Source organism: Catharus ustulatus, chromosome 6 (genome assembly GCF_009819885.2).
Source record: "Catharus ustulatus isolate bCatUst1 chromosome 6, bCatUst1.pri.v2, whole genome shotgun sequence".
NCBI classification, from domain to species: domain Eukaryota; kingdom Metazoa; phylum Chordata; class Aves; order Passeriformes; family Turdidae; genus Catharus; species Catharus ustulatus.
The window spans coordinates 47367978-47392864 of NC_046226.1; the positions used below are offsets into that span (position 1 = coordinate 47367978).

Sequence of the window (24887 nt, forward strand, 5' to 3'; positions counted from 1 at the left end):
ACAAAACCAGTAGCAAACAATTGTCACAGCTTTGACAGAAGAAAAAGTGAAACAAAATCTGGCGTTTCCCCAACTGGAAACAATGACTGCAAGAATTCAGTGGAAACTTGAAGGACAGAAAGGAATATCACTGTCCAGATACAGTACTGATATAATACTGTATCCAGAGATGCTGTGGTATTGTATTTGCAGAATGGATGTGTGCACAAACAGGAAACCTGCCCCTCTCCAAGTGGTGCTTATCATCATATTCCCTGGGGAGGCTGCTCCTAGGGCTACTGGGAAAAGTAAGGAATTAATTATAAATATAAGATCACAGGCTGGAAAACAACCTGTTATTTCTAAAACTGGCTGCCAGCAACCACTGCTGGAAGGGAGGCTCTAGGGGTGGAGTCTGGTGACTTCTGACGCTGCACACATGAAAACGAATCTTGTGGCTGATAGATTTGTTTTTATTATTATAGAACAGATGAACTAAAATAAGCCAACAATATAATTTTATGCCAACAGCCATCTTTCTAGCACAGGCGGTGACTGACTCAGGATACCCTTCTCCCCCCCTCCCCGGGCCTCTGTTCAGGGGAAAGCAAACGGTGGTGACTCTTGCACATGGTTTGGGACTGCAGTGATCCTACTCCTGTTACCTGTGCAGGTGTGCCTGGGAAAAAAAGAGGCAGGGGAGCAGAGAAAAGAGTATATATGTTGTAGGAGCAATAAGCAGAAAGGTTTGTGGATCCTCTTGCACGTTCACACCTTGTGACCGACTAGATGGGACAACTGGAGAATCTTGCCCACTTTCAACATGTAGAAAGCCCTTGGTTGCTACTCTAGTTAAGCCAGGAGTTTCTTCCCATTCCAAGCTAACAAAAGGGCAAGATGCACTCAGTGGGGGAGCTTTTGGCAGGGTAAGGGGCAGTCTATGTAAAACCAAACCAAAAAACCACCCCCACCCCCCCAAAAACAAACCCCAAACAAACCTGCATTTTAAGCCACTTCAAAGTAAAAGTTACTTCTTATAATATAATAGATACTTTTTAAATGGCAGGACCACCATCCTAGAAAGACCAAAGGGCTTGCACTCAAGACCAAAGAAAGAAAAACAGAAAACCAACCAACCAAACAAAAGGGGAAAAAAAATAACCAACCAAAAAAATAAAAACCAACCAAAACAACAAAGAGTGGCCCCACTCTCAAGCTTGGCTCTTCTCTAAAAACAGCACTCGTCATCCATCTGAATAGGTAAAAGGAGGAGTGGACAGAAAATAAAATAAAATTGGTGCAACTTCTCGCCGGCTGGCGCACGAACCCAAAGCTCCGTACAGCCCCGTACGACTGCGCGTCCTGCGTGGCAGCATCTCTGCGGTCAGCTTTCATCGCTGCATATGCTGGTATGTATATCTGAACATATACATACACACACACACAATAGATTATAGTGTTTATAATGTTAGTTTGGGTCCAGGAGGAGGGCTCATCTCTCTTTCACGTGGTTCTGTGCTCCTGCGCTGTTGCTGCTCCCATTGCCGCTCCCGTTACTGCTGCTCCCGCTGCTGCTGCAGAGGACCTCCGTGAGGTCATCCATGATGGTGGTCTCTTTAGGGTCCACGAGGTTGAACTCCCTGATGAATAGGATAAAGTGTGTGTAGAGTGTGTTTAAATGTCCGTGCAGCTCCAGTGCCAAAGTCTCCTTAAAGTGTGAGGAGTAGATATGGGCCAGCACATGGAACAGGTACTTGCAGATCTTCTTCACTAGGGACTCAAAGGAGTTTGGGAATTCCTTGCCTGAAAGGAAGATGGAGAAACACCATGATAGCACCAGCTGCTCACTGTCAGCCCCACAGCAGCATTTGGATGAGAGCAACCAGCCCAACTTACATAGCAAATGACCTGAGGGCCCTGTGTCATATTATCCTCTTTTGACAGGAATTTGGGGGACGAAGCAAAGGAGGTATTAAGCATTTTCATTTGAAGTTAAATATTAAACCTTAAGGGTTCAAAAATCAGGCAGCAGGTGTAGTTTTCTCTGAAGCCACTACCTTTTTTATTACTGGCTGTAAAAACGAGAGGTTCTTCTGTGTCCTTATCTAGTTTGTCCAGGAGTAGGTTTTCCCCCAGAACACCAATTCAGAGATCCAAAAATGGAAGCCAAAGTCCATGGGCCTTGGTGGTGTGTGGCAGTTTGTACATAACTTTATATAACATATTCCCTCATTTCACTGTTGAAATTCTATCAAAGGGGAAAGAAACTGCCTCCTTCCAGATCAAGCTGCTTGTAAGCAAAGGCTGTAGCCTAATGTTTTCTATACTGTGATGTCCTATATTGTAATGTCCTAGTTTCCCAATTACCTGTTGAAATGGCTCATGAAGCCAGCTGCTTTTAGTCCTGATTAAGCCCACCTACAACAGCTTCAAGTTTCTATTTTCTTCCCTTTAACCAAAGGCATTGCATGTAGCAATCTTGTTAAGATAGAAATTTGAATTAAAATTACTTTGCTATTGCTTTTCAGCTCTTAAAAATCACATTCTTATTTAATCTTTGTATGGGAAAGGAGAAAGTGCAAACACTCTGAGAGACAATGCAGAGCCTTGGGCAAAGAAAGCAAAGCCACATTGCTGCAATCCAATTTATTACCCACATTTCTTAATGCATTGAGGCTCTAATGGAAATAGTAAAGCCACACAAAGGTTGGAGTTTGCTATCAGAAGAACCGTATTGAACACACAAATGCTGACTGTTTTCAGAATTTTATCCTCTATAAACCCAGGCTACAGCATCTCAAAATGCCTGAAGAAAAAGGGGTGCTGATGATGATATAGGCCAAGGGGTCAGGTTGTGAGACTTTCATCCCAGTTCATACACCAAGGGGGTCTTTTTTTAACTGCAAGAATCAACCAAACTTAAAATCTTCCTCAAAAAACCCCCAAACAACCAAAATTACAAAAGAAACATGCAAAGAAAGAAAACTATATGCAAAAAACCCAAACAAAAGTGAGAAAGCTGTCGGGTATTCATACACGTGAATGCCAACCTGACTGATGGCACCCTCAAAGAGCCCCAGGAAGCAGCCATACCATATTTTGTTGGAAAGACGTCCTCATCTGTCACTAGTTTCTGCACCGAACTCATGACGAAGTCGACGTACTGAGGAGCAGTGCACTTGATCTTCTTTCCCCGCTCATCATACCAGTAGTACTGTCTGTGGAGAGAAGGGACAGTGTCACCACACCACACTCTGCTCCTCAGCTACTCCTCCCAGAGGCTGTGTCCAGGTCATATAAAACAGCTGCTACAGGAGAGATTCACTTCTTTCTACACCAAAGAACTTCAACTTGTGTTGGTTGATTTTGTCTCTTCCTATCAGTCTAGGCCAGAGTGCAAGTGGCACTACCAAGCACAGCGAGCCTTGCTGACAGGATTCCAAGGGGAGGGGTTCTGCTGAGGGAGTGATAATTCCCTGTAGAAGTGTACAGGAAAGCAATACAGAACTGTATTTAAAGGTAACAACTTTGCACAGTGATGAACTGCTGAACTTCTGATGCCTAACATCAGAGAGCCTAAATTGGTTGTGCAGTGCAATACTGTGAAACAGTCACACGGTGGCTCCAGAACACCAGCTTTTCCAGACTGGGGCTCTCCAGCACTGGCACTGATTTCAGGTGCTCCAAATCCTGCTCCAAAATGCAACCCGGGAGAAGAGTTCAGACCCCTCCTGCTCATCCGTACCAGTGTGTGTCTGAACTCTGCTCTTTATGTTACAGTTACAGACTCCCCCAAACACCTAAATCTACATGTGATTCTGCCACCAGTGAATATTCCTGTTGGATCTCAACAGGAGATACTAGCCCTTCAAAAGCAACCAAAATTCAATCAGTTAGCCATAATCACTTTGATTAACTGCACCCATCCCTCAGCTGACAGACAATTTCAAGGCTACAAAACAACTAAATGCTTGTTCCTTTTTTAAGAAAAGTCATGGTTAATTAAAGCATCTCTAACTGCTACCAAGAGCAGCTACCCACTGGATTAGGCACACAGGGAGAAAGTTTTACAAATAAAGAATTCAGGAAAACACTTTAATTTTTTTTTTTTCCTATGCAACATTAGACAAGCCTTGAGTTCCAGTTTATGGTCCTATATCATATTATCTTATATTATAGGATAAGAAATCCAGTGTATTGGTTTTCCCCACTGACACTGTTCATGCCCCAAGCCATATGAAACAAGAGGAAGCTGCAGCAGTAAGTAGAGTAGTTCAAGTCAGGAGAGGAAAGGCAACTACAAAGTAGTTCCGGGAACATTAAGGTTTCAGAAATTTTCTTCCAGCTCCTTTTCACTATGTAGTACTTGGTCACTGTCATTTACTAGAGAGACAAGGACTGACTGCAAAATTGCATAAAAAAGGTGAGTGGGTGAAAACAGCAGGAGTCAAAAGTTCTTTTTAGAGCTATGTCAGGCATCAAATCCAGCACTTGGGCCCTTAGGCTGTGCTCTTCACCTCTGCTCACTTCCTTTGTACAATCCACCTCTAAGGAGTTACACAATGCAGTGCACCAAAACAACCTCGTTTGTCTACTCCTGCAGAGAGAGACAGTCCCAGGCAATTCAGCCTTATTTTGGGTCTTAAGATAATGCTAGTCACCAAGAGCAGAGGCAGGCTGCACTGTTCTACCCCCGCAGTTCTCTTGTGCTGCAGGAATCCTCAACTGCAAGACAGCACAGTTTAGAGTTGCCCTTAGGTGCAAAACTGAGTGCTGATAATTGGATTTTAATCAAAAGAAACTATTTGGCTATGGTACAAGTTCACTTATATTCTCATGTAAGTGAATAAATCTGCTCTAGCATCCTACTACCCATCCTTTTGGCCTTTCCTTGAAAATTAAGAAATGAATTATGCAAAATTGGAATTAAAGAGAAGAATCGTTAACTGTAAGGGGATAACTGCAAGGACTGTCCTGTTGATTAGAGTAATGTGTTTTCCTCATGTTTCAGGTGCTGTTGAATAGATTTCACAGCTCTCAGGGGAAGAGAGGAGCCCCTGACGTGCCATGAACATCTCGCACCTGGTACACGGCTTCCACCCACGCTGGAGTTATCTCCATGAACAGGATAGGAGCAGTCTGGGGCCATGGAAGGGCTCACTTGGGCACAGAAGCCTAATTGCATTCCACCACTGGCACTGTGACAGCACAGTTCCATATTAGGGAATGGATGGGAACAGAAAGGACAAGAAGATGAGACTTAAGGGCACTTTTCAAAAAGTTGCAGATTTAAATCCCCCCAGTATGGAAAGTATGAGGAATTTGCAGCTCCGTTCTAAATCCCAGGGAGAAATGATTATAGGTTTACCAGAGAAGAGCCTATGATGCAAATAATGAAGCATAAGACATATAAAATCAGAAATTAAATCATAATACTGCATCTTAATATATGCATGTACTTTATCCCTTTTCCTCTAAAACATTCTGGGCTGGTGTTGATGACGCAGAAGTCAAGGCAGAACAGAAGTTACACCAATATACAAGAAAAACTTCTGAAAGGAGGGAAAAGCGTATCCTGTAGAAATTATTTTGCCTGGGAAAGAAGGAGAGACAGTCCTGGTAGAAATACCAAAAAACAGGCAATGTGAAGAAAGCAAGATAGAAACCCACAGGCAGGAGTGTAGTGCTTGTGAGCAGCTGGAACAGTTTTGATGTCTTCACAGGGCTAAGCAATGTTTGGATGGCAGAGAAGAGAAAGGAGGCATCATTTAAAACCACAGAGCTGGAGGAACTTAAATGTAACAAAATGTAAAACGTGCAAGTTTGAATTAAACACTCCAGGGGGAAACCCCCTCCGTATGCAAAGACACTAAGGGCAAAATAAACATGAGAAAGGAGACGAAGATTAGAAAAAAATGAGTGATAAGTATTATCAATTAAGGGATTTCACTGGACCAAAACATTTTGAAAGGTGGGCTTCCTGAAAGTTTGCATTCATCCTTGATTTCTGACTCAGGAGTTTTGTAGACTCACTCATCCTTTTATGTACAGCACTTACACAGGCTCTTATTCAGTACACTCACTGCAGCACTTTGAGGAGTTTTACCCCAAATGTCAGCTAGAAAACCAGTTTATAGCTCAGGGTGGTTTAAAGCTGGTTTGTGTATTAATAAGCTATAAAGCATACTAAATTTTAATAGTAAATACTGTGCTAAAATATAGTACCTGCTTTACAACAGGCAATAAACATATTAATGAGCAAAATTAAGTAATTCCCAAAGTTATATTCATTCACCCTCATTAAAGTTTGAGGATAACTAGCCATTATGGTATTTCTCTTGGCATTATCCCACCTTGCCAGCAAATGCTTCCATCTGTTCCACACTGAGACTAAGTTTTGGTCAGATGTCTCCTAGTGACCATAAGCAGAAATTCCCCTCCTCGCTGTGTGCAGATGGCTGTGCTATCTCATGTATCTGACAGAGGGCTGAAAGCTGCATCTGTCTGCAGTTTGTCAGTTGGCTGCAGCTTTTCTCACATGTTAAAACCTTGCCTCAAATATTTAACTGCAACCAGTGCTTATTGTGCCAGCAAATACTTCGAATTTAGGACTGGGTACTTGCAGCGCAATTTGAATGTCAAGTAACTTGACAAGCAATCAGTTCTCAATAGTTACTTGAACATCTCAACCATAAATAAAAAAAGCCTTTCTTAGGTATGACCAGAATGGTGTAATCCAAAATGTATCATAAAGAACTCAGCAGGGAAAATATAAAAGTAGAACAGAATGCAGACTTTCATATGGAATTACCCAAGAAATCAGCATGGGAAAAAATGGCAAACTGCACCTTAATTCCAAGGTACCGTAATTCTACGGCAATCTTATATAGCCAGATGCTTTTATTCCAAAGGACAGCAACAAACAGATCACAGCCACAGAAGGCTAAGCCTGGAGTGTCCATCAGGTTAATCAGCAGCTGACACCAGTGTTCAGGTGTTTGTATACACTGCAGACAGGTCAAAGGCACAGTGAGCCATAGCAACTGCTGCCTCTCCAGCACAACAAGCACATCCTCAGCTTACAAGAGCTAGGAAAGGCACAAGAAGATCACGATATGGAGAATGCAATTACGAAGGGGGCCCACGAAGCTGAACTGTGCTGAGGTGTGTAGGCAGCTGATCTCCCCTCAGTGGCCTTTCCATAGACCCACACACTCGGTAGAAGCAAGCAGCCTCCAGCCTGCAAACATGGATCAGCCACCTTCCCAAGTACAGGAAGGTAATGAGGTTGTTATGATTTAGCTACACACAAACCGTTTCAAGTGCTTCACCCAAGTGTAGACATGCTTCCTGTTATTCCCAAATAGCGCAATTTTTCACTTTTCCAAAACAAAGGATAGGAACATTCTGCTATCAGTTCCTACCACTAAAAATACAGGCTACAGCTGCAGTTGCCTACAGGCATTTCCTCTCTTTATTCTGCAGCACAAGGTGCTTACAGAGAACTCTTGTTTAAGGCTCACTAAAGCAGAATGGAGCAACATTAATGCAGGTTCCCCATCACCACCTCCTTTTAGCCACTATTTCCTACCAGCCAAGTGGATAAACAGTTAAACTCAGTGCTTGGGACAGCCAGTGCTACATCAGGAATTTAAACAAGAGCAAGCTTGGGAACAAGAATCAACAAAATAATCATCTTACTGCTCACCATTTCTTAGAGACATGCTGTCTCCTTTTGATAAAATCTGGGTCCAGCAGAGATTTATTCCTTTCTCTTCCAGCTTGGTTTCAAAGTCTCTAGCATGGCCTTTAAATGACAGTTATCATTCCAACTTTTACATGCAAAAATGCCCTCCACACACTTTGCATGCTTCGGAGTGCTCTCAAAGAAAGCCCCTGATATTAATTTCAAGTGTGCAAGATAGCCCAGTGCATTAAGCAAAGCTTTCCTTCTAAGAATGATGTAATGACTGTCAGAGATACAATATAGAGTTATGGTTCTGTTGCATATTCCCTGGGATGTTGTTTGATGTACTATGACATTAACTGCCCAGTTGTCTCTTTTAAAATCCATCTCAAATAAATTAATCCCAGGAAATGCAAGAGGAGGGAAGAAAAGGACTATCAACACATGTTGGAGGGGAAAAAACCCAAAACACAACAGGGTTATTCATACTTGACTGGATCTCATATTCCATTATGCTGGACTGTGCTCATCAGCAGGAGAAGTTTATCGTAACTTTTTCTTATATTCACACTGTACAGAACACTACAAAGCTTTCTTTCAGAACTAATTGGTAGTCAATGTCACTAAGTTCTAGAGACAGAAAAACTCCAAACCAAAAAGTTTTCCTTACTCTTGCAAAGCTGCCACTTGAGTCCTCTGTGCCCAGGGGCTCAGGCAGAGAACCTGCGGCTCACACCAGGCTAGAGGTTATCCACCAGCAGCCTGGAGCTGTGTCAGAATTCCGGCTCTCAGAATCACCCTCTGAGGTTTTCACAACTCACTTCTCCTGCCCTGCCTTCTCTGGAAGCCCAGCACTGTAACAGCACGGACAATCCTGCCCTGTCCTTGCTGAGGAGCACACTCCATGCAGGTACTTCCAAGAGCAGTGGCACTGCAGGCTTAGGGCTGAGCTCTGTGTGGCAGGGGCCCAACAAAGGACATGGGGACCAGCAGCCCAGCCAGGTGACACTCAAAGACACAGCAGGAGCTGACAACCCCAAGACTCACTCAGGCTTTTTCAACTGTGAGAGTACAAAAGCCCAGGGTTTCCTTTGTTTGGGGCCCTTCCATGGAGGGGCCAGACTGGGCTGTTATGAGGTTATTTAGTTACTGTACCAAGTTAATTTTAAGGATCTGGATATCCAAGACTCTGCTATGGAAAACCTGGGTCAAGTCAGTAGGAAAAGCTGGTCTGAGTGAGTGTGGCTGTGTTGTTGTGAAGGGGCCTTGGTCCCAACTCACAACTGACTGCCATAGTGGCTCCTGGATACTCAGACAGGGAAGTTTCCTTAACATCCTCCTTTCCCTCTCCCCCAAACTCACACATGATCATTTGCCTCTCTGATCTGACCTTACAAAACCAGCTCAGAGCACTCAGAGATTCTCACTCTTCTAGCTCTCCACCAAAACAGATTTTCACCACACATCCCTGCTGAAGGGAGAGAAGAGGATGCATAGCTGACACATTCTCAACAAGTAGAGACCTGCTGTAAAACACTTGTTCAATGCCATCCAACACCAATATCCTCCCCCAGGCAACTCTGAAGAAATGGAAACCTTGTACATGTAATAAATGAAAATATTGACTTACGTATTGCACACTGCCATGGTCTGACATGACTCTCCTGTACAGAATTCTGAGATTGTACTATACTGTAAATTGATGTGATGAAAGAAAGTTGTTGCTGAAAAATAAACAAAAGAAAAAAAATACAGAAGTAAAATACTTCCAAACACTGATTATCCTCCAGACAATTATTTAAATACAGCAAGAGAAGCAACCTCAGTCTTGAGCTTGCATACAAATTTAAACATGATTTAGCTAAATGAGTCTAATGATGAACTGCAAAACAAAGAGGTACACAGAATGAAAGCTCTTGTTTTGATTTAAGATGAAAGCACTATGATGCATTAGCTCGTATTACTCACAAAGCAGCAAGACTGGAAAGTGTCTCCATCATCAGCCTCACCTTTACAGTAGAATACTCTGCTATAAGCTGAAGGCAAACAATTTACTACATTCTTTTGAAGTCAGACTTAAAATCTACAGTGGCTAGAAAACATCACTATTAGTTTTCACAACATGTCTCCTTGTAAAAACAAAAAACAGCATGAAACCTAGTACACTTCTAGTTTTTAAAAATCTCCTGAGATAATTTAACTTCTTAATACTTCTCACGGGGCACCTCACTTTTTCTTAATGAGTCTCTATAAACTTTCCTAGTGTGCAGTTTAAGGTAGTTTCTTGCTACTACCACAGACTGCTGAAAACATAAACAAGAGGGGTCATAGATGCAGTTGAGAACTGGCAGGAGAAGCCCAGCAAATCAGGGCCGAAGTGCACAGGTACAGCATTCAGTCACAGTAGTTGGTCACATCTCTGAATTTCAGCCTGTCTACTGTTTAAATCCCCAGTGATTCCACCAAAATTTGGAAGGAGGGGGGAGGAAAAAAATCTGACCAAAAGACTTAACTTCTGGCTTTAGGTATAAGTTGCTTTACATACAAGTCTATAGAAACTACATTTTTACAATGCTTCTGGAAGGTCAGTAGCTGGAGTCAAGAAACATACAGAACTAGCCAGTTTAGCAAGCAATCAACGGGAATCTTGATGGTTCTCCAAAGAGCATCCAAAACTGCAGTGCCCTCAGTGCCACAGGGAGAGAGCTGGAAGGAGGAAATGCATCAAGGCTTTCATGCTGCTGAGCACAGCTGGGCTGTGCGTGAGACAGCTTAATTACCACTCCAGGTATAATGACATGCATTACACAGTAAGCATAAATAGTCACTGAGTGCTTCTCTAAGCACTGCAAACAGCAAAAAGAGTGAATGGATGGCCTCTCGAGGATGGACAGCAAGCTCAGAGATGTATGAACACAATACTCACTGTTGCTGGCAAGCCACTCATTGAGGTCTATTTCCCGTGGTAACATCACTAGTTCCTTAAATTCAAAGTCAGTAATTCTGGATTTTGTGTATTCTGGCTCTAGGTAAAGTTTCTTCTCTTCCGGTGCTGGCTTTTTACCATTTGGCTTTCCCTTGGACTTCCTGCAAAGGATTAAAAAAGAGAGAAGTGGGGTTAGTTCTGCTGTTGAACAGCCACAAAAGCCTTAAAGCAGCTGGTTCCTCCAAACTCCTGTATTTGCCTTCACACTGCTCCTCCTGCATCCCCTTCTCCATAGCTTCATTTTGCTGCTCCACCTCCCCTGCCCTTTAGCCAGACGAGACCGCAAACTCCTGGGAGAGCACTGGTCTCTCCTCAGGCCTGTGAACAGGTGACAGCAGGACAGCTCTGTGCCTGAAGGAGCCCATGTGAGCACCAACAACCTTGCATCACACAGTTCCTGGTCACCTGCACAATGGGAGTCTGACAAACAGCAAATCTGGCTGCTGCAAGAAGATAGCTGGAAAAGCTGGTGCTGCTTGTTCAAAGCCTACAGCATTCCTTGCTCTCCAGCCCCGTCAGAAGCCCTCTGAAGTGAACATCTGTGACTCCAGCTAAAAGTAGTGATAACTACAAAAACACCTGATTTATCAATTCCAGGGATACCTGGGACAGAAAGATCTGAGTTCATGTTTTTCTGAAAACCCCTAGAAATCCAGTGCATTATGAAATAACCTTGCATTTGGATTTATAAAAGCACAGAAACCACATTCCATAGAAGACATTTATCTCCATTGCATATTGTGACTTTTCATCTCCCATCTGTAAAGTGTTTGCTGTAATCACTAGAGTTTTTCTCTCACTTGTTTTTAAATAGACTTTCAATCCAACCCTGCACCAGGGATTCAGTAAGACTTCAGAGCAAGGACAACAGGTCAAGCACTTTGGTCTTTTAGGCTATGTGATCAAACATCCATGTGTTCCTACAGCTAAAAAAGCCACCTAAGCAGAGATGGAAGGTCTATTTAATGGTGAGACACAATCATAGGGCAATACTTGCTGTCCATTATAATGTAAAAACAAGGAAGTGATGTCAGTTCTTTTTTAATGTCAGGCTGTCTTCATTAAAGTGATTTCTAAGGATCTGTACAGCCAAGACAAGCCCACCTTTGCAGATGATTGCATTAAGTTTGCTGTCTAAACTCATTGAGATGTCGTCCAAAGGAAACAGACCTCACATTTGGGCTCTTAACACACTTAAATAATCTTCCAACTGTGTTCCTGTCTGAGATATATGCAGGCCTAATTTCTGCTGTGAGGATGTGATACACATCTTCCCTGGAATGGTGTTTGAAGACTCTGTGCTCTTCAGAAAGGCCACCATGAAGGAAAATCAAGGAAAACTTGGTGACAGCAGCACAATATACACTTACAGCCTGATGATGTATTTACACAGATGTGCAGAAAGCACTGCAGGTGTCTGGCAGGGAACAGATGGTCACACCTTCTTTCCCGTGCTAATGAGAAAGGTGGGCTTCATGGTTTTAAGAGGGGAGGCCTGTGACATATTTTTAAATACTACAATGTAGAACATCTTTCTAAAGAATACAAATACAGAATGAAAATAAACTGAAGGCAGTATTTGTGAGGATGAATTCAGCACAAGAGATGTACTCCCGCACATTTCCTGCCATATCTTTTTTCCACAGCAGTGCATTCCAATCCAAATGGAGCCTGCAGGATTTGTCCCTTATGTTTATTTAATGAAGTGAACTGGACTAATTCTCATAGCTGCTACACAAAGGAAATTTTAGGATATGAGAATTCAGTTGTTCCTCAGTGCAAGGCCCTTAACACAGAGGGGTTACTCAGTTAGATAACAGTTCTTGGTTGTCAGACTATTCCTGTCTCCAAACCCTTGCATCTGCTACATTTAGTGGTTTCTGGGTCCAGTTTGGCTGGAGGGGGAGGGGGCCAGGATTCTGGTATTCGAGGATAAGTTGATTTTTTTAAGGAAAATTATAGTTCAAGTAACAGTCATGCAGAAAAGACCTTCAGCTTCAGACACTGGTTTGACAAACCGCATTAACCACACTCGGGGAAAAAAGTTATCAGTGAGAAAGAGTTTGGATAGTTTCTGTCTTTGCTGTAGCTCAGGATAATTAAACCAAGGGCCCCAGGTTAGGGCTGTGCCACATCAGCTAAGAGCAGTCTTCTGTAAGGAGGAGGAGGGAAGAGAGAGACAAAGAGGTCAAAGATAGTCTGTCAGGCTATGGAGGGAAACCACAGAAGGAAGCAGGACACATGAGACTGAGGCAAGCCTTCCATCACATGGGAATGGGTGGGGTGTACCTCATCCTCACTTCAGCATCTCTTCCCCATTTCAGGAGAATAAACAAAAATTCAACACTGAATATCTTTCACGAGTTTGCTACTGCAAAGAACACTACATCGTTCTTTTGCAAAATCCAAAGCCTCTCATTTTCACACAAGTGTCAATTCTCTGTTAGATCAGTACACGCAGTCGCTTTGAGTCTTTTAAATAGATTGTGTAAGTTTTTCCACAATTGCCTTGTGCTGGAACTGGAGCACTTCAAACAAAAGCTTCTTGAAGAATCCCATGCTGTGCCCTTTTCCAAAGCTTTGGCTTGGTTTAAAAAGAACCTCTTGGGTATCATCACAGAACCTGCAAAATACCCAGAATCACTGCTACCAACAGATTTATTCACACCACTGAAACCTGAATGTCAAATTGCCATGCGCAAAAAAAATTCCAGCCTTAAAAATGGCGTTTTGAACTGGGCCATGTATCCCTCTCCAATTAGGCAGAACTTGCAGAACTTAGGTTCTACTGACTTACTCAAATTAATTGAGTCATGCTCAGTCTAGGCTGTAAAACTGTGGCTTTAGTTTGGGAGCTATAAATACCAACCCACAGTGTAAAGTATTGTCTTTTTAAACTTAAAAAGCTGGAGCATCCAGCAGTAGGAAAAAAACCCTGTTTTAGAAACACAACCACATATGATTAAGAATAAACCAAGAATACTTCCGTATCCCAGACAAACCAAAGCTCACTCATTCACAATCACCAGGATTATCAAATAGTGCAAACTTTAGGAATAAGCTTCCTTCCCTCTTCTCACCCCTACATCCAAGTTCACTGCTGCTTCAAAACCTTTTAAGAAAACACCAGGCTCAATTCAACTCCAAAAGGCACAAGGTGAAACATCCATGACCTCCTTTTTGTGAGCTCTTTCAAGATGCCTTCCGTAATTTTTCATTTTATGTTTAAAGTACACAAATAAAAAAAAAAAGTCAAGAACAGCAGAGTTTTAGTGTTCTATTCAGGAAACACCAAAATTCATCACCTGTAAATGTCTGATTATTGGAAAACATAACTAAATGTCATCTAAGGCAATAAAAAGAGCAGAATTTTCAAAACTCAGCTATAGGCACCTCAAGTCCTGATTCAAGTTTACATGAGTCTTCAAAAATTAGAGACCTCTTTAATTTATCTTAATATTCCATGCCACATCAATTGTATCACCCAAGCAGCTGCAGAAGTAGCTGCTATGCAGCAGTTTGGTGGTCTGTCCACACCTTAGACAACTCCTGTCTATCAGTACTTAAATACTATTTAAGGAAAGAAACATCTTTAGGGAATCCAAGAAGACTGCACTCCACAGTTTATACTGACAGGCAAACCAGAGTACAAACTATTTCCTCAGACAATTCCCAGGCAAGGTCTGCCTCTGGTTTTAGGCACCCAATTGAACGTGATGCCACAGGCCAAGTCACACCCAAAATAAATTTCAGAGAGGGAAAAGTGATGGGAAATGGCAGAAGAGAGATCACTTGCCTGAAGTCTTGGAAAAAGGTTCAGCAAACTGGCACCAGGCCAAGACACTAATGCTTCTAGCAGGGCTGCCATACTCAGCCTTGTGTCCAGCTAGAAAACACAGCAGCTGCAAGTTTGCCGGGATTTCACTGGAGAAAGAGAGGTGTAAGATTTTTATCCCTAGTCTAACTGCTTTGTTAAGATCGAATAAAATTGCCTATTTTCCAGCCTGCTTTCTTATCCCATGTTAGTTAACAAGATCCTCCACTAATCTTTCCCTCTTATTTCCTTCTAGATCAGATGCCCAGCAGTTCCTTGGTTTAAAAAACCCTGCACTTCAGAGCGTCTTCAAAGCACCATCAAGGTTTACTTTTAACACCATTTTGAGGAAGTGTTATTCCCATTTCAGAGCAGAAACTGGCTGTAAGGTTCAAAGTTGATTCATGGTACAGATGCTAAAGATGTGCTTCAGTGTAAATAAACCAACATGGGGTGTTTGGAAGGAAGCACATATGAAGCAATCTGTTTTAGCTGAAGAAGGACCAGAGACTCAATGGCTCCACATCCCATTGTGGATGTGCTTCATAACCAGGTGTAGTTCCTATCACTTTGGAATTGTACCAGGCATCCAGGGCTCTGGTCATGCACATGATTAATTCTCCAGCTTATCACACAGAGGGAAGATTAATGATTTAGTAAATGCCAAACTTCCCTAAATTTACCATGCTATTTTAGGTGATCTCTACTAGTTCAGGATTCCCTTTTTTTCCAGAGAAAACCAGCACAGCTATAATAATTTCTTGCTGTCTCCAGCAACCTGTGCAGTTTCTTACACTGGATCTGAAACTGAAATCTCTTCAAGAATCCCCCTTTCTCATCCTCTACACCAAAGCAACTGTCCTTGGGATGAACGGCTGTTTACTTTTTCTTTTGGAAGTTGGTTTTCCTGTTTTAGTCTGGCATGTTAAAATGGAAATAAGAACGACTTCAGAAAGTTAAGAAAGTTCCTGTAAAAGCCTGTAGTGGTGATGACCAGAGCTGCAGGTAAAATTCCCATTACTCTGTGCCCTCTGGATCAGTACCAGTTTCAGGTTCCAACCAAGTCTCAAACACCCCAATTTCCATTGGAAAATTTACAGAACAGGTCTGACAGGCCTCACATAGCATATCTGCCTCTGTCTCTGCAAACTTCAAAACTCACAAGCCATCTCAAGTCTGTAAGGATGAAAATCACCATGGATCATGAACCTTACAGGACGAAGACATGTATTTTGTGATTAATGTGGTGGGGTTTTGTGGGCTTTATTTAGCAACTGACCCTATTCCTTACACAAGGTTAGCTGCTATAATCCCAGCAATCCCCACAAATTCAGAAGAGAGCAAGTCTCAGCTGTTGCCAATCCAGCTGTGACATATTCCATTAGTGTTGGCTAGAGTACAACCCTGCAGTCCACAGCAGTGCATGAAAAAAATGACACAAAAAGAAAAAAATTGTTTTAAGGAACATCAAAACTAAAGATACCCACAGAAATAGTACCAAATGATGTTAAAAACAACACTCAAGGGTTTGGGGGTTATTTTCAAGTAACCTGGCTTGCATTTTACAATTGGTATAGTTCACAGTCTGGAAATGCTTGGGATTTAAATGGTGCACTGCCAACTAGAACTTTACAGAGATTACTGTGTGCAACTGCAACACCATATTCCAAGTACACCTCTACACATTGATATCTCAAACCGTCTGGGCGTTCAATTTTTTATCCTGTAAGTTTTTTTTTCTTTTTGAAGAGTTGTGTTTTAGAACAAGTGCCACTATACGAAGTGTTAGAAAGTGAAGTACTTCTACTAAAACCTTTTTTGGCACTCTAAGGATGGAGAGTTAGCTTCTCAAAAAACAAAATTAGAGACGCAGTAAGACAACATTGCAGCAGTGTCCTTCAGGTAAACTTTACGAACAGTTTTTATTCTTCCAGTGAATAAGAGTTTAGAATTCAAACTTAAAGCTGTATTGGATGTTTGCATTTTAGCTTCTCTCCTCTTCCCTTCTTTGGCTAGGGAACCAAAGGGGATGTGAGTGTAACAGAAGAGGGAGTAAAACCATTAAAGCAAAAAAAATTCCAATATTCAAGGTCTCTCGCTCTAATGTACTCCCTTTGCAGAAAGGAAAAACACAGTGATTTCAGCCATGAACGGAAGGCTACAGCTTCGTAACCAGGTCAGCTGCTCACAGACAACTTTCTACCTTTATAGGCTTTTTACATGGCCCTTTACTGGAAAGAAATTATCAGTTAATTTCTGGTTACAAACATTCTGCGTAAGCATGGGAGTCCTGAACCCATTCATAGCAGGAAGGAAACAGTTTTATGAGCTAAAATTTATGAGTCCAAGTGACAGAAACAATGAAGAAGCAGGTTATGCCAGTTCTTACGGGTCAGGAGCAAACTCCTGAAGGCTTTCCAGTTTCCTACCCAGCAGCCCACTGCCTTTTCTCCTCAGTTAAGAGCAAGAACTGGAAACTTAGAAGGGCTACAGAGCTTGAATCCCTTCTTGGTAATTCAGTGTCTTTGTTTACTTGTACAGTAAGCACAAAAAGGGGAATAACAGCTTCCTTCAAAGATCAGTTGAGCTGCCCTTCCTTTGAGAACAACACTAGAGTTGATGTTTGTATTTCCCCTCTTACTTGAAAACAGCACAAGATTAGCACCTCTGGAGGTTTTTCTGCAATCTCATGTCCTGTTTTAACCCAGATCACTGCTAAGCCTTCAGCTGGAAACGCCACGTGACAGCACACCCAGAACACAAATCCTGGATGTACACATCCAGGATTGGGAAAGAAAAGAACACCAGCATGGGAAAGGAATCTGTGCAAGGTGTTGAAAAGCAAGTCCAAATCCCAGTGCAGCATTCAGTCCAATTGTTCACATGTTGCTGTGGACAGTGCTTTTCTCCAGGGCTGTAGAAGGGAAGGAGACCAAGTTTTTTAAGGCAGTCTCCATTCTGATCTCCTCTTGCCACAGGTCTCTGACAGACCCCTCTGACCTCAGCTTCACTCTTGCCCTCTCCTGCCCTGGGTTGGCTCCAGGGCTTGGTTGCTGTGCAGGCCTAAGGGGGTTGTGCAGCATAAAGCATCTTTGGCAGCATTTCTGGCCCTGCTTCTTCATTTTTGTTCTGTTTTTAAAAGTTACTAATAGTTTATTTAAGAGGAGGAGGAGGAAAGAAGAATGTACCCTACATGCCAGGGAAACTTTTTCCTTGGGATTCTCATAGTGGCTCTTTGCCTTAAAAGGGAATCTTTGCTTGGCCTCCGGATGCTCTGCTGTAAACAGTCGGTGCCAAGGCATGGCAGGCATGTTAAGGATGACAAGTGCCATAACATTATTTCATAATGCTGCTTCTCAACAGAGAGCCCAAAACATTCTGTAGGGCCAGACTGAGTCCAGCTGGTGCTGCTGGCAAAGCAAGGAGAATGGGGCACCTGCACCATGCCACGTCTGGTACAACCAAGCCTTTCTGTGCCCTTCTGTAAGACTCCCCACCCACCTACTGGTGAAGGGGCTGGAGCACAAGTCTTACAGGGAACAGCTGACTGAGCTGGGGTTGTGTGGCCAAGAGAAAAGGAGTCTCAGGCTACCTTATCACTCTCTACAGCTACCTGAAAGGAGGTTGCAGCAAGAAAAGGTCTTTTCCCAGGTAACAATGGATAGGACAAAGGGAAATGGCCTCAAGGTATAGACTGTGTATTAGGAAAAATTTCTTCACCAAACGAGTTATCAGGCCCTGGAGCAGGCTGCCCCGGGAACTGGTGGGAGTCACCATCCCTGGAAGTATTTATGATGTGTGTATATGGTTTAATTGCAGACCTCAAGGGTCTTTTCCAACCCAAACAGCAATGATTTTTCTTACCTCCCTGGTTCATCACCTCCCAGCACAAGCTGGTGTCTGCCTACAGTGGTGTGTCAGGGGCACATGAACTCCCCTGCTGAGACTCTCAGGGGTTTTTGTTGGTGGCCAGGGTCCCCCATCTTGTCTCCAGTGCAGCTCTGGGAAGAAGGGCTGCAGAGGCAAGGCCAGGCACGCCACAGCTCAGCTAATGCTACAAAAATGTGCAGAGTGCATTCTTGTGGTAAAACACACTGCACTGCAGTTCCCTTTCTTCCCTGGGCCTACCTGCCAGAACTCCTCCCCCAGACCGAACAGAGGTATCCAGCTGCTGACTGCATAGTCCTTGCCCTCTCCAAGTCCCCCTCCAGATAATACAATTGGGACACCAGGGCAGCCATGTCCAATGGGAAACAAACAGACTACTTAAGTTAAAAGGAACAATTCACTAGAAGAAAATTACCTAAGCAATATGCAGTTGTTCTACACTTTGAAATGTTCCCTCTTACCTTGGTGGCAAGATGCCCTCACATATCCCAATCAGGAGGTGCCAGCATGAAGGCTCAGCAAGATTCTTTACTTAAGCAACCTACTACAGTCCAGATTTCTGGTAATTTGTGGAACAGGAAATAAAAATGACCAATCTTTCCTATTTTCCTTTTCTATCTCTACATGGAGCCAAATAAGGTCTGTGGCAACAGAGATTCAGTAGGTCATGGACTAAGTGTTGTAACAACTAATTTACTCAATGCTTAGGAACAAACCACACAGCAGAGCACTGAGTCAGAAGTGCCCAAGTCCTGAAACTGGGAACGACATGGGATGGTGGTTACTGTTTGTTTTTGTTGTTTTTTAAGTCTCCACTTGGCAAACAGTCTGAAAGGAAGCCAAAATTGAGCAGAAAGAAGGCAAACCCCAAATCCCTGCTTGCGAACGTGTCTCACAGGGACAGGAGAGGCCACCCCATGTTGACTCTTTAGGACATCTCTGCCCAGACATTCATCAGCTGAAAACGCAGGCTGGAGCTCTGATCTGGGTTTTGTCTTGTTAACACACAGCTCATTTCAGTCCCCAGGCAAACACTCCAAACCCATCAGGCCCATACACAATACCAAGATAAGGATGCTCCTGTATCCTCGCCTCCCTTAGAGGAAAAATGCCATTAGTATTCAAGCAACACAAATGCTTCCTCATCATCCTCCACTACTAAATATACTCCCATACTGCAGCTACACGGTGGGGCCAGGATTCTTTTCACCACAGATATCTGCACTTGTAAATGTTTACATCTCAGCTAGTTCTCCAAGGACCTCTGGAAACCAGCAGAGATAAATAGTTCTTTCCCTAAAACAAAAAACATTGCAGGGAACTACAGCATACCTTACATTTCTCTAATTAAACCACAGAGAAAGGAGAAAAGTGGCTCTCAACTGAGAGCAGACAATGGCAGTGCCAGTGAGCCCGGTTTTTACAGGTGCTGCAAAGGAAAGGCTGCCCACAGAGCCTTGAGAACGAGTGATCTGCACCAAGATTTGAAAGCAAGTTTTGGAGTGGCTTTTAACACCTTTTTTTTTTTACTCTGGGGAAGACAAATATAAAACTGTCAGGTTTCTTATTATATTCAGAGCAGTATTTTTTCAGGAGACAATTTAAAATTCTGGAGGCCAGAAATACTGCCTGCAGAGAACAAGGAAAAACAATGTAATTGACAAAAAAAATGTTTTATCTCTCTTTTAAGGTTTTTTAAACTCTGCAAATTTAAAGAAAAATTTAATGTACTGCAGTAAAATGACAAAAATTTCTCAATTAACAAATCTATTCCCTGTGTCTTTTCTGACATGTCTATTAATTTAATCAGTGATTTATTATCCTCTAATCTCCTATTGGAACACAGAGTTATTTTGACTTTTACGTCATTATTAAATTCAGGTTTTGGCAGCTCCTCCTGGCTACTCTGATACAGCCCTGTTATCTCCAGATGAGCACATCCAGTACTCTGTGGTGCACCTTTGTGGAGAGGGAGTTCACCACCAGTGCACATACATCACTGAAGGCACTGTCATGTCCCAACCCTGATGAAGTTTGTAGAGCTGGAAGACTGCAAAGCTACCTTTTTATTTCTAAACCAAGCAAATTTGATTTGGAAACCTCATGGCCTCGTAAATGAGGGATTTCACAACATAGCTTGCACAGAGTTGCTTTTCAGGATGGAACTGTGCTTTAATTGCTGGGAATTATTTCACCATGGCAACCTGGCTTCAGCAATCAGACTTCTTGCTATATAGCCCAAGATATACAAATGCAGACAGCTTGTTCTGTTCAGAGAGTACCAGGATGCAGACAAGTTTGTCTTTGTAAAAAATGCTTTAGTTTCCTCACAGCCTTCTTGCCTTGCAAGCTCTCTTTGTACAACAACCAAGAATTACCTGACAATACAGACCAGTTTTATACACCACTGTAGCCTAAAGAACTTGCAACAGCAAAACCACACTAGATAACCAGGTCAAGCTTACCCACATACTGCGTTTTGGAAGATGGGTCCATTTAGTGTCTCATGTACTTGCAATGTGAAATTACAAATATTTAAGCACAAAAAGTGCTTTGCATCAGAAGGACAAATTAGTTATTTCTGTTGTGAAGAGACTGAAAGTAAGTTCAGCACCTGCCTTCCTGCTACAGTTCCACCTTGGAAAACGACACCTGTATCACACAGTAAGCAAGACTTCAACAGCTGAAACCTAAAACCTAAACTTTGTCTGCTTTCCATCTAAAAAAATGTGGTTTAATGAGACAGAAATGTTCTAGGGCACACCACAACTGAGAGTGCACACGGAAACAAAGGTAACAACACAGCCACTTCAAACATCTCAGTTTTCTTAGCAGGAGTTTTAGTACACAGTATAAACTCAGACACACAGCATGGGGAAAAACAATCTAAATAGTTTTCACCATTCATAAGCAATTTTGCATGCCTGCACCTGTCACCTCACTTTTAAAGCATATGTACTAGCACATACATGTGCATCTTGCTGCACTTAGACACACAGCAGGGGGAATTCAATCACCTACCAGTCATTAGTTATTGAGCAGGTTGGGCAAAGAAATACCAATGTGCGGAAGCAGCCCCACCTAAAATTTTCATCCTCTGTATCAGGCTCCACAAACTCATCTCTTACACCTTAAATTAACCACAGCATTGTAATTAGGAAGGATATTTATTCACTTGAAAATATTATGGGAAAAGGTCACATCTCAATGGCAGAGATCAAAAATTAATTTTCCCCCCTTTTGTTAATATTTTGGCTTTAATTTAAACCAAAGTCAGTTCCGGTAAGTCCCATCTCTCTTGGCATGCCTTAGACCAGATCCAGTGAGGAGAAGCAGGGCCTTTCAGTTTTAATGTGAGCTATCTTGGTAAACTTAAAAATTGAAGCCCATAGAAGGCATAATTTGTGTCTCCTCATAAGGTCAGAAAGAAAAGGAATCAAAATCATTATCTTAACTAGGTAACTTTCACTGACAAAAGATACGTACAAACTTTCACTAGTGCAACCATGCAGTTAATTTTTAAAGATTTTTGACAGAATGATGCAATGCTCTGTTCAGTTTTGTCAACAATAGCACACAGCTGTTTCAGAATTTCTTAGAAAATGGCACATTGACGCTTTTCTGCACAACAGAGGAGGGAAAAAAGTCTGTTTAAAATACAAACCATGGATTCATAGGCCAAAGTAAAGAACATCTGAATGATTGAAAAAAATAGTAGGGTGGGTAATAGTTTAATTACTGGTACAGTTGTATCACTGTTAATTAGCTAGTGAGACAGCAGTGATTCCCAACCCTAATTTATTACTTTTCCAAATATACCACAGGAGACTGAAAAGCAAGTAGAAACACCTATACAGACATACTGATCCATGAGCAATCAGGAAAAAACCCATAGATATACCCAAACTTCTAGTGGTACCTCCAAGAGTCTGCTAAAATACAAATGCCATCTTTTAAATAAATGCTGGAAGCATGACCAAGAAATTGATTAAGGAAAACTAGTAATTTTCAAAAACTAAAATTAGATGTACAGTTGTGTACTGAAGTTGTTTCATTCTCTGGCTGCAAATGACAAAAAGGTTCTTGAACTCTTCATGCGGGATTTGCAACTGCTCAGTTCACAGAAGCTGAGACCAACACCTGAGACATTCCCCAAAACACGATGTGAAGCCACACTTCTGCCCCAGCTTTTGCTACCCAGTGACCCCTCAAAGCAAGGGATGGTCATGTGCGGATTTAAAAATGTACTGATTTGAATGATATACCTAGACATGAAAAAACCTTTCTATGATAAAAAGCAACAGAAAATTACCTATTTCAGTTGAGACAGAATACAGTTTCCCCTCTGTCCCGCACAGAATGTGGTCTCAAGACCTGAATGTTATCTTTTCCCTGTAGAGTTCTAGAAATTTATCAATCACATCAAAACTGGGGACTCTGTAAAAAAAGGAATCAGCAAAGCCTTTTCATCAGAATTTTCCTCTTCCCTGTTGTGCTAAATGCATCCTGCCGACAGCCAGCACCTTCCCTGTAAGGCTTTGGTGTTCTGAGCCTGGGATGTGTGGACACATTGGACTGAAGAGCAGATCTGGGTGTCTGGGTGTGAGTGGAGCCCCAAGGTGCACCTGGTGTCATCCCACCTCTGTGTGAAGTTACATAAACCACCAATGAAGAATTCCAAGCCTTCTTTCTTCAGTAACTCCACGTACTTGGATGGTGTGCCAGGACCACTTTTTCCAGGTAGTAAGCTAAGAATTTTAATATTTTGCCACTACCTGCCCTTCTGAGGACAGCTGCACTCACTGCTGATCTTTCCTTTTTTAAAAATAAAAGGAATCACACAGACATCCACAATGTTCCTTTCACCTGGGGAGCAGCTGCTACCACGCGTTCCTGCTGTCTGAGCAAAAGCACTTCTGAGCTTATTTCCGTATCAGACAGAAAAGAACTTAAAAATTAACAGAGTAGAATTTTCTGATAAGCTCAAGCAACCTGGTTTCAGTACTAATGGGCTCTATCCACTCAAAGTAGGTTTTTTCTTCAGAAAGCTGGAAGAAAGGGTTAATCCATACACCCAATCCCCCTTCCTTTCCACAGACGAGGTGCTGGCAGCTCTTAAAAGAAATGCAACATCTCTTTTCTGACAGCAATTTGCTAAAGTTTTAGTTAAGATTCTGTTGAACTCCACAGCACCAGGGATTAAGAAAAGAAATTAAAAATTCCCCGCAACAAAATAACACTTTAACAAATCAATTTTGGTATAGTCACAGAGAGATGTACCATTGGGGAACAGATAGATTTTGTCTCAGCCATCTTAGAGACAGGACAATTGATAGGAAATCACATTCCTAACACCACACTCTTCAAAAAAACCAAAAATGGCAAGAGAAAAGCTCTTCTACAAAGGACTTTTTTTTCCTCCTAAAAAAACTACCTGGTAAAGGTCTTGGAGTGCATAGACGTTTGAGATCCCAGAGCACAGTAGACAGAAAGTGTGAGAAATGGATAACTTTCCCATAAAGAGCAGCACCAGAAACACAGGCTATTGCAACAGAGGAAACAAAGAGCCAAGCCAGGAACTGTAGTCAACTCCCAGAAGGATGAATGTTGCACACTCATACTTTGCTCATATATAAATGGAATAATCTGCCAGACTGAAACAAGCAGCTAAAATCTGGAACAAATCCTATATGCATACCAAGAAAACAAGATAAAAGAAGGGTGAATAATTTCATAACTCTGAGAATATAGTTAAATCTATTCTTTGTAAAGTGTCCAGGAGGCATTTTCAGTAAAAAAGAAGCATACTTTTGCCTCTAAGAGGAAAATGCTATTAAAGCCTGGCCAGGAGCCCTTTCTGTGCGAGCACTGGAGACACCTTAGAGGGTTGTTTCAACACTGAGAATTTTAGCAGTGCTCTCCCTCTGGCTATTGCTTCACAGGATGTGGAACACGTAACCAAAACACAACTCTATGCCGAAAATACCTCTGAAGAAAGACACCAAAAGTTCTTCATTAAGTTAATACACAGTACATGATTCAGTGATGTTCACAAATGCCCCAGGGTCAGGACACTCCTGCGGCGAACACAAGTGAGCCGACAAAGGACTGTCCCAAAGGAACGGAAGAGTACCAGGTGTGCTGACCTGCCTATGAGACACAGCATCTTTCCAGAGCACAGCTCCAAGTCCTGAGCTCCAGCAAGAGCCCCAGGCATGGCATGGCTTTGCCAGAGGTATCTGACAGCTCAATGAGGAGCTGAACATCAAGCAGAGCACTGCAAGTTCTGTGTCTACAGCCAGAAGAGACTTTGCTACCTGTGTATGCTGGGAACAGCCAGCACACACACGGAGAGACACCTCTCCAGCAGGCACATCCCAGATGGGTCCATCAGGCTGGCAATGGCACCCAGGCCTGCCTCCTGTCACCAGCAAGGACACAACACTTATGTTAAAGAGCACATCCATGCTCCCACTCACACAGAAGAGCCACCAGAGTCCCTGCTGCCTGGTCAGCCCTTGCCAAAGCTCAAG

At 42.5% G+C, this 24887-nt stretch overlaps 1 protein-coding gene across 3 annotated transcripts in view; it reads right to left on the minus strand.

Annotated features, from left to right (window-relative positions):
- Positions 1-431: 431 nt before the first annotated feature.
- The window catches only part of MOB2 (MOB kinase activator 2), a 107563-nt gene continuing 83107 nt past the window's right edge, over positions 432-24887 (minus strand). For all 3 annotated transcript variants that reach the window (XM_033063603.1, XM_033063602.2, XM_033063601.1), the window contains exons 2-5: positions 10593-10753; positions 9297-9390; positions 3073-3197; positions 432-1782 (exon numbers count right to left, since the gene is read on the minus strand). In XM_033063603.1, coding sequence (XP_032919494.1) covers positions 1472-1782; positions 3073-3197; positions 9297-9390; positions 10593-10753 — 691 coding nt within the window. In that variant the 3' untranslated portion in view covers positions 432-1471. The remainder of the gene's footprint in view (positions 1783-3072; positions 3198-9296; positions 9391-10592; positions 10754-24887) is intronic.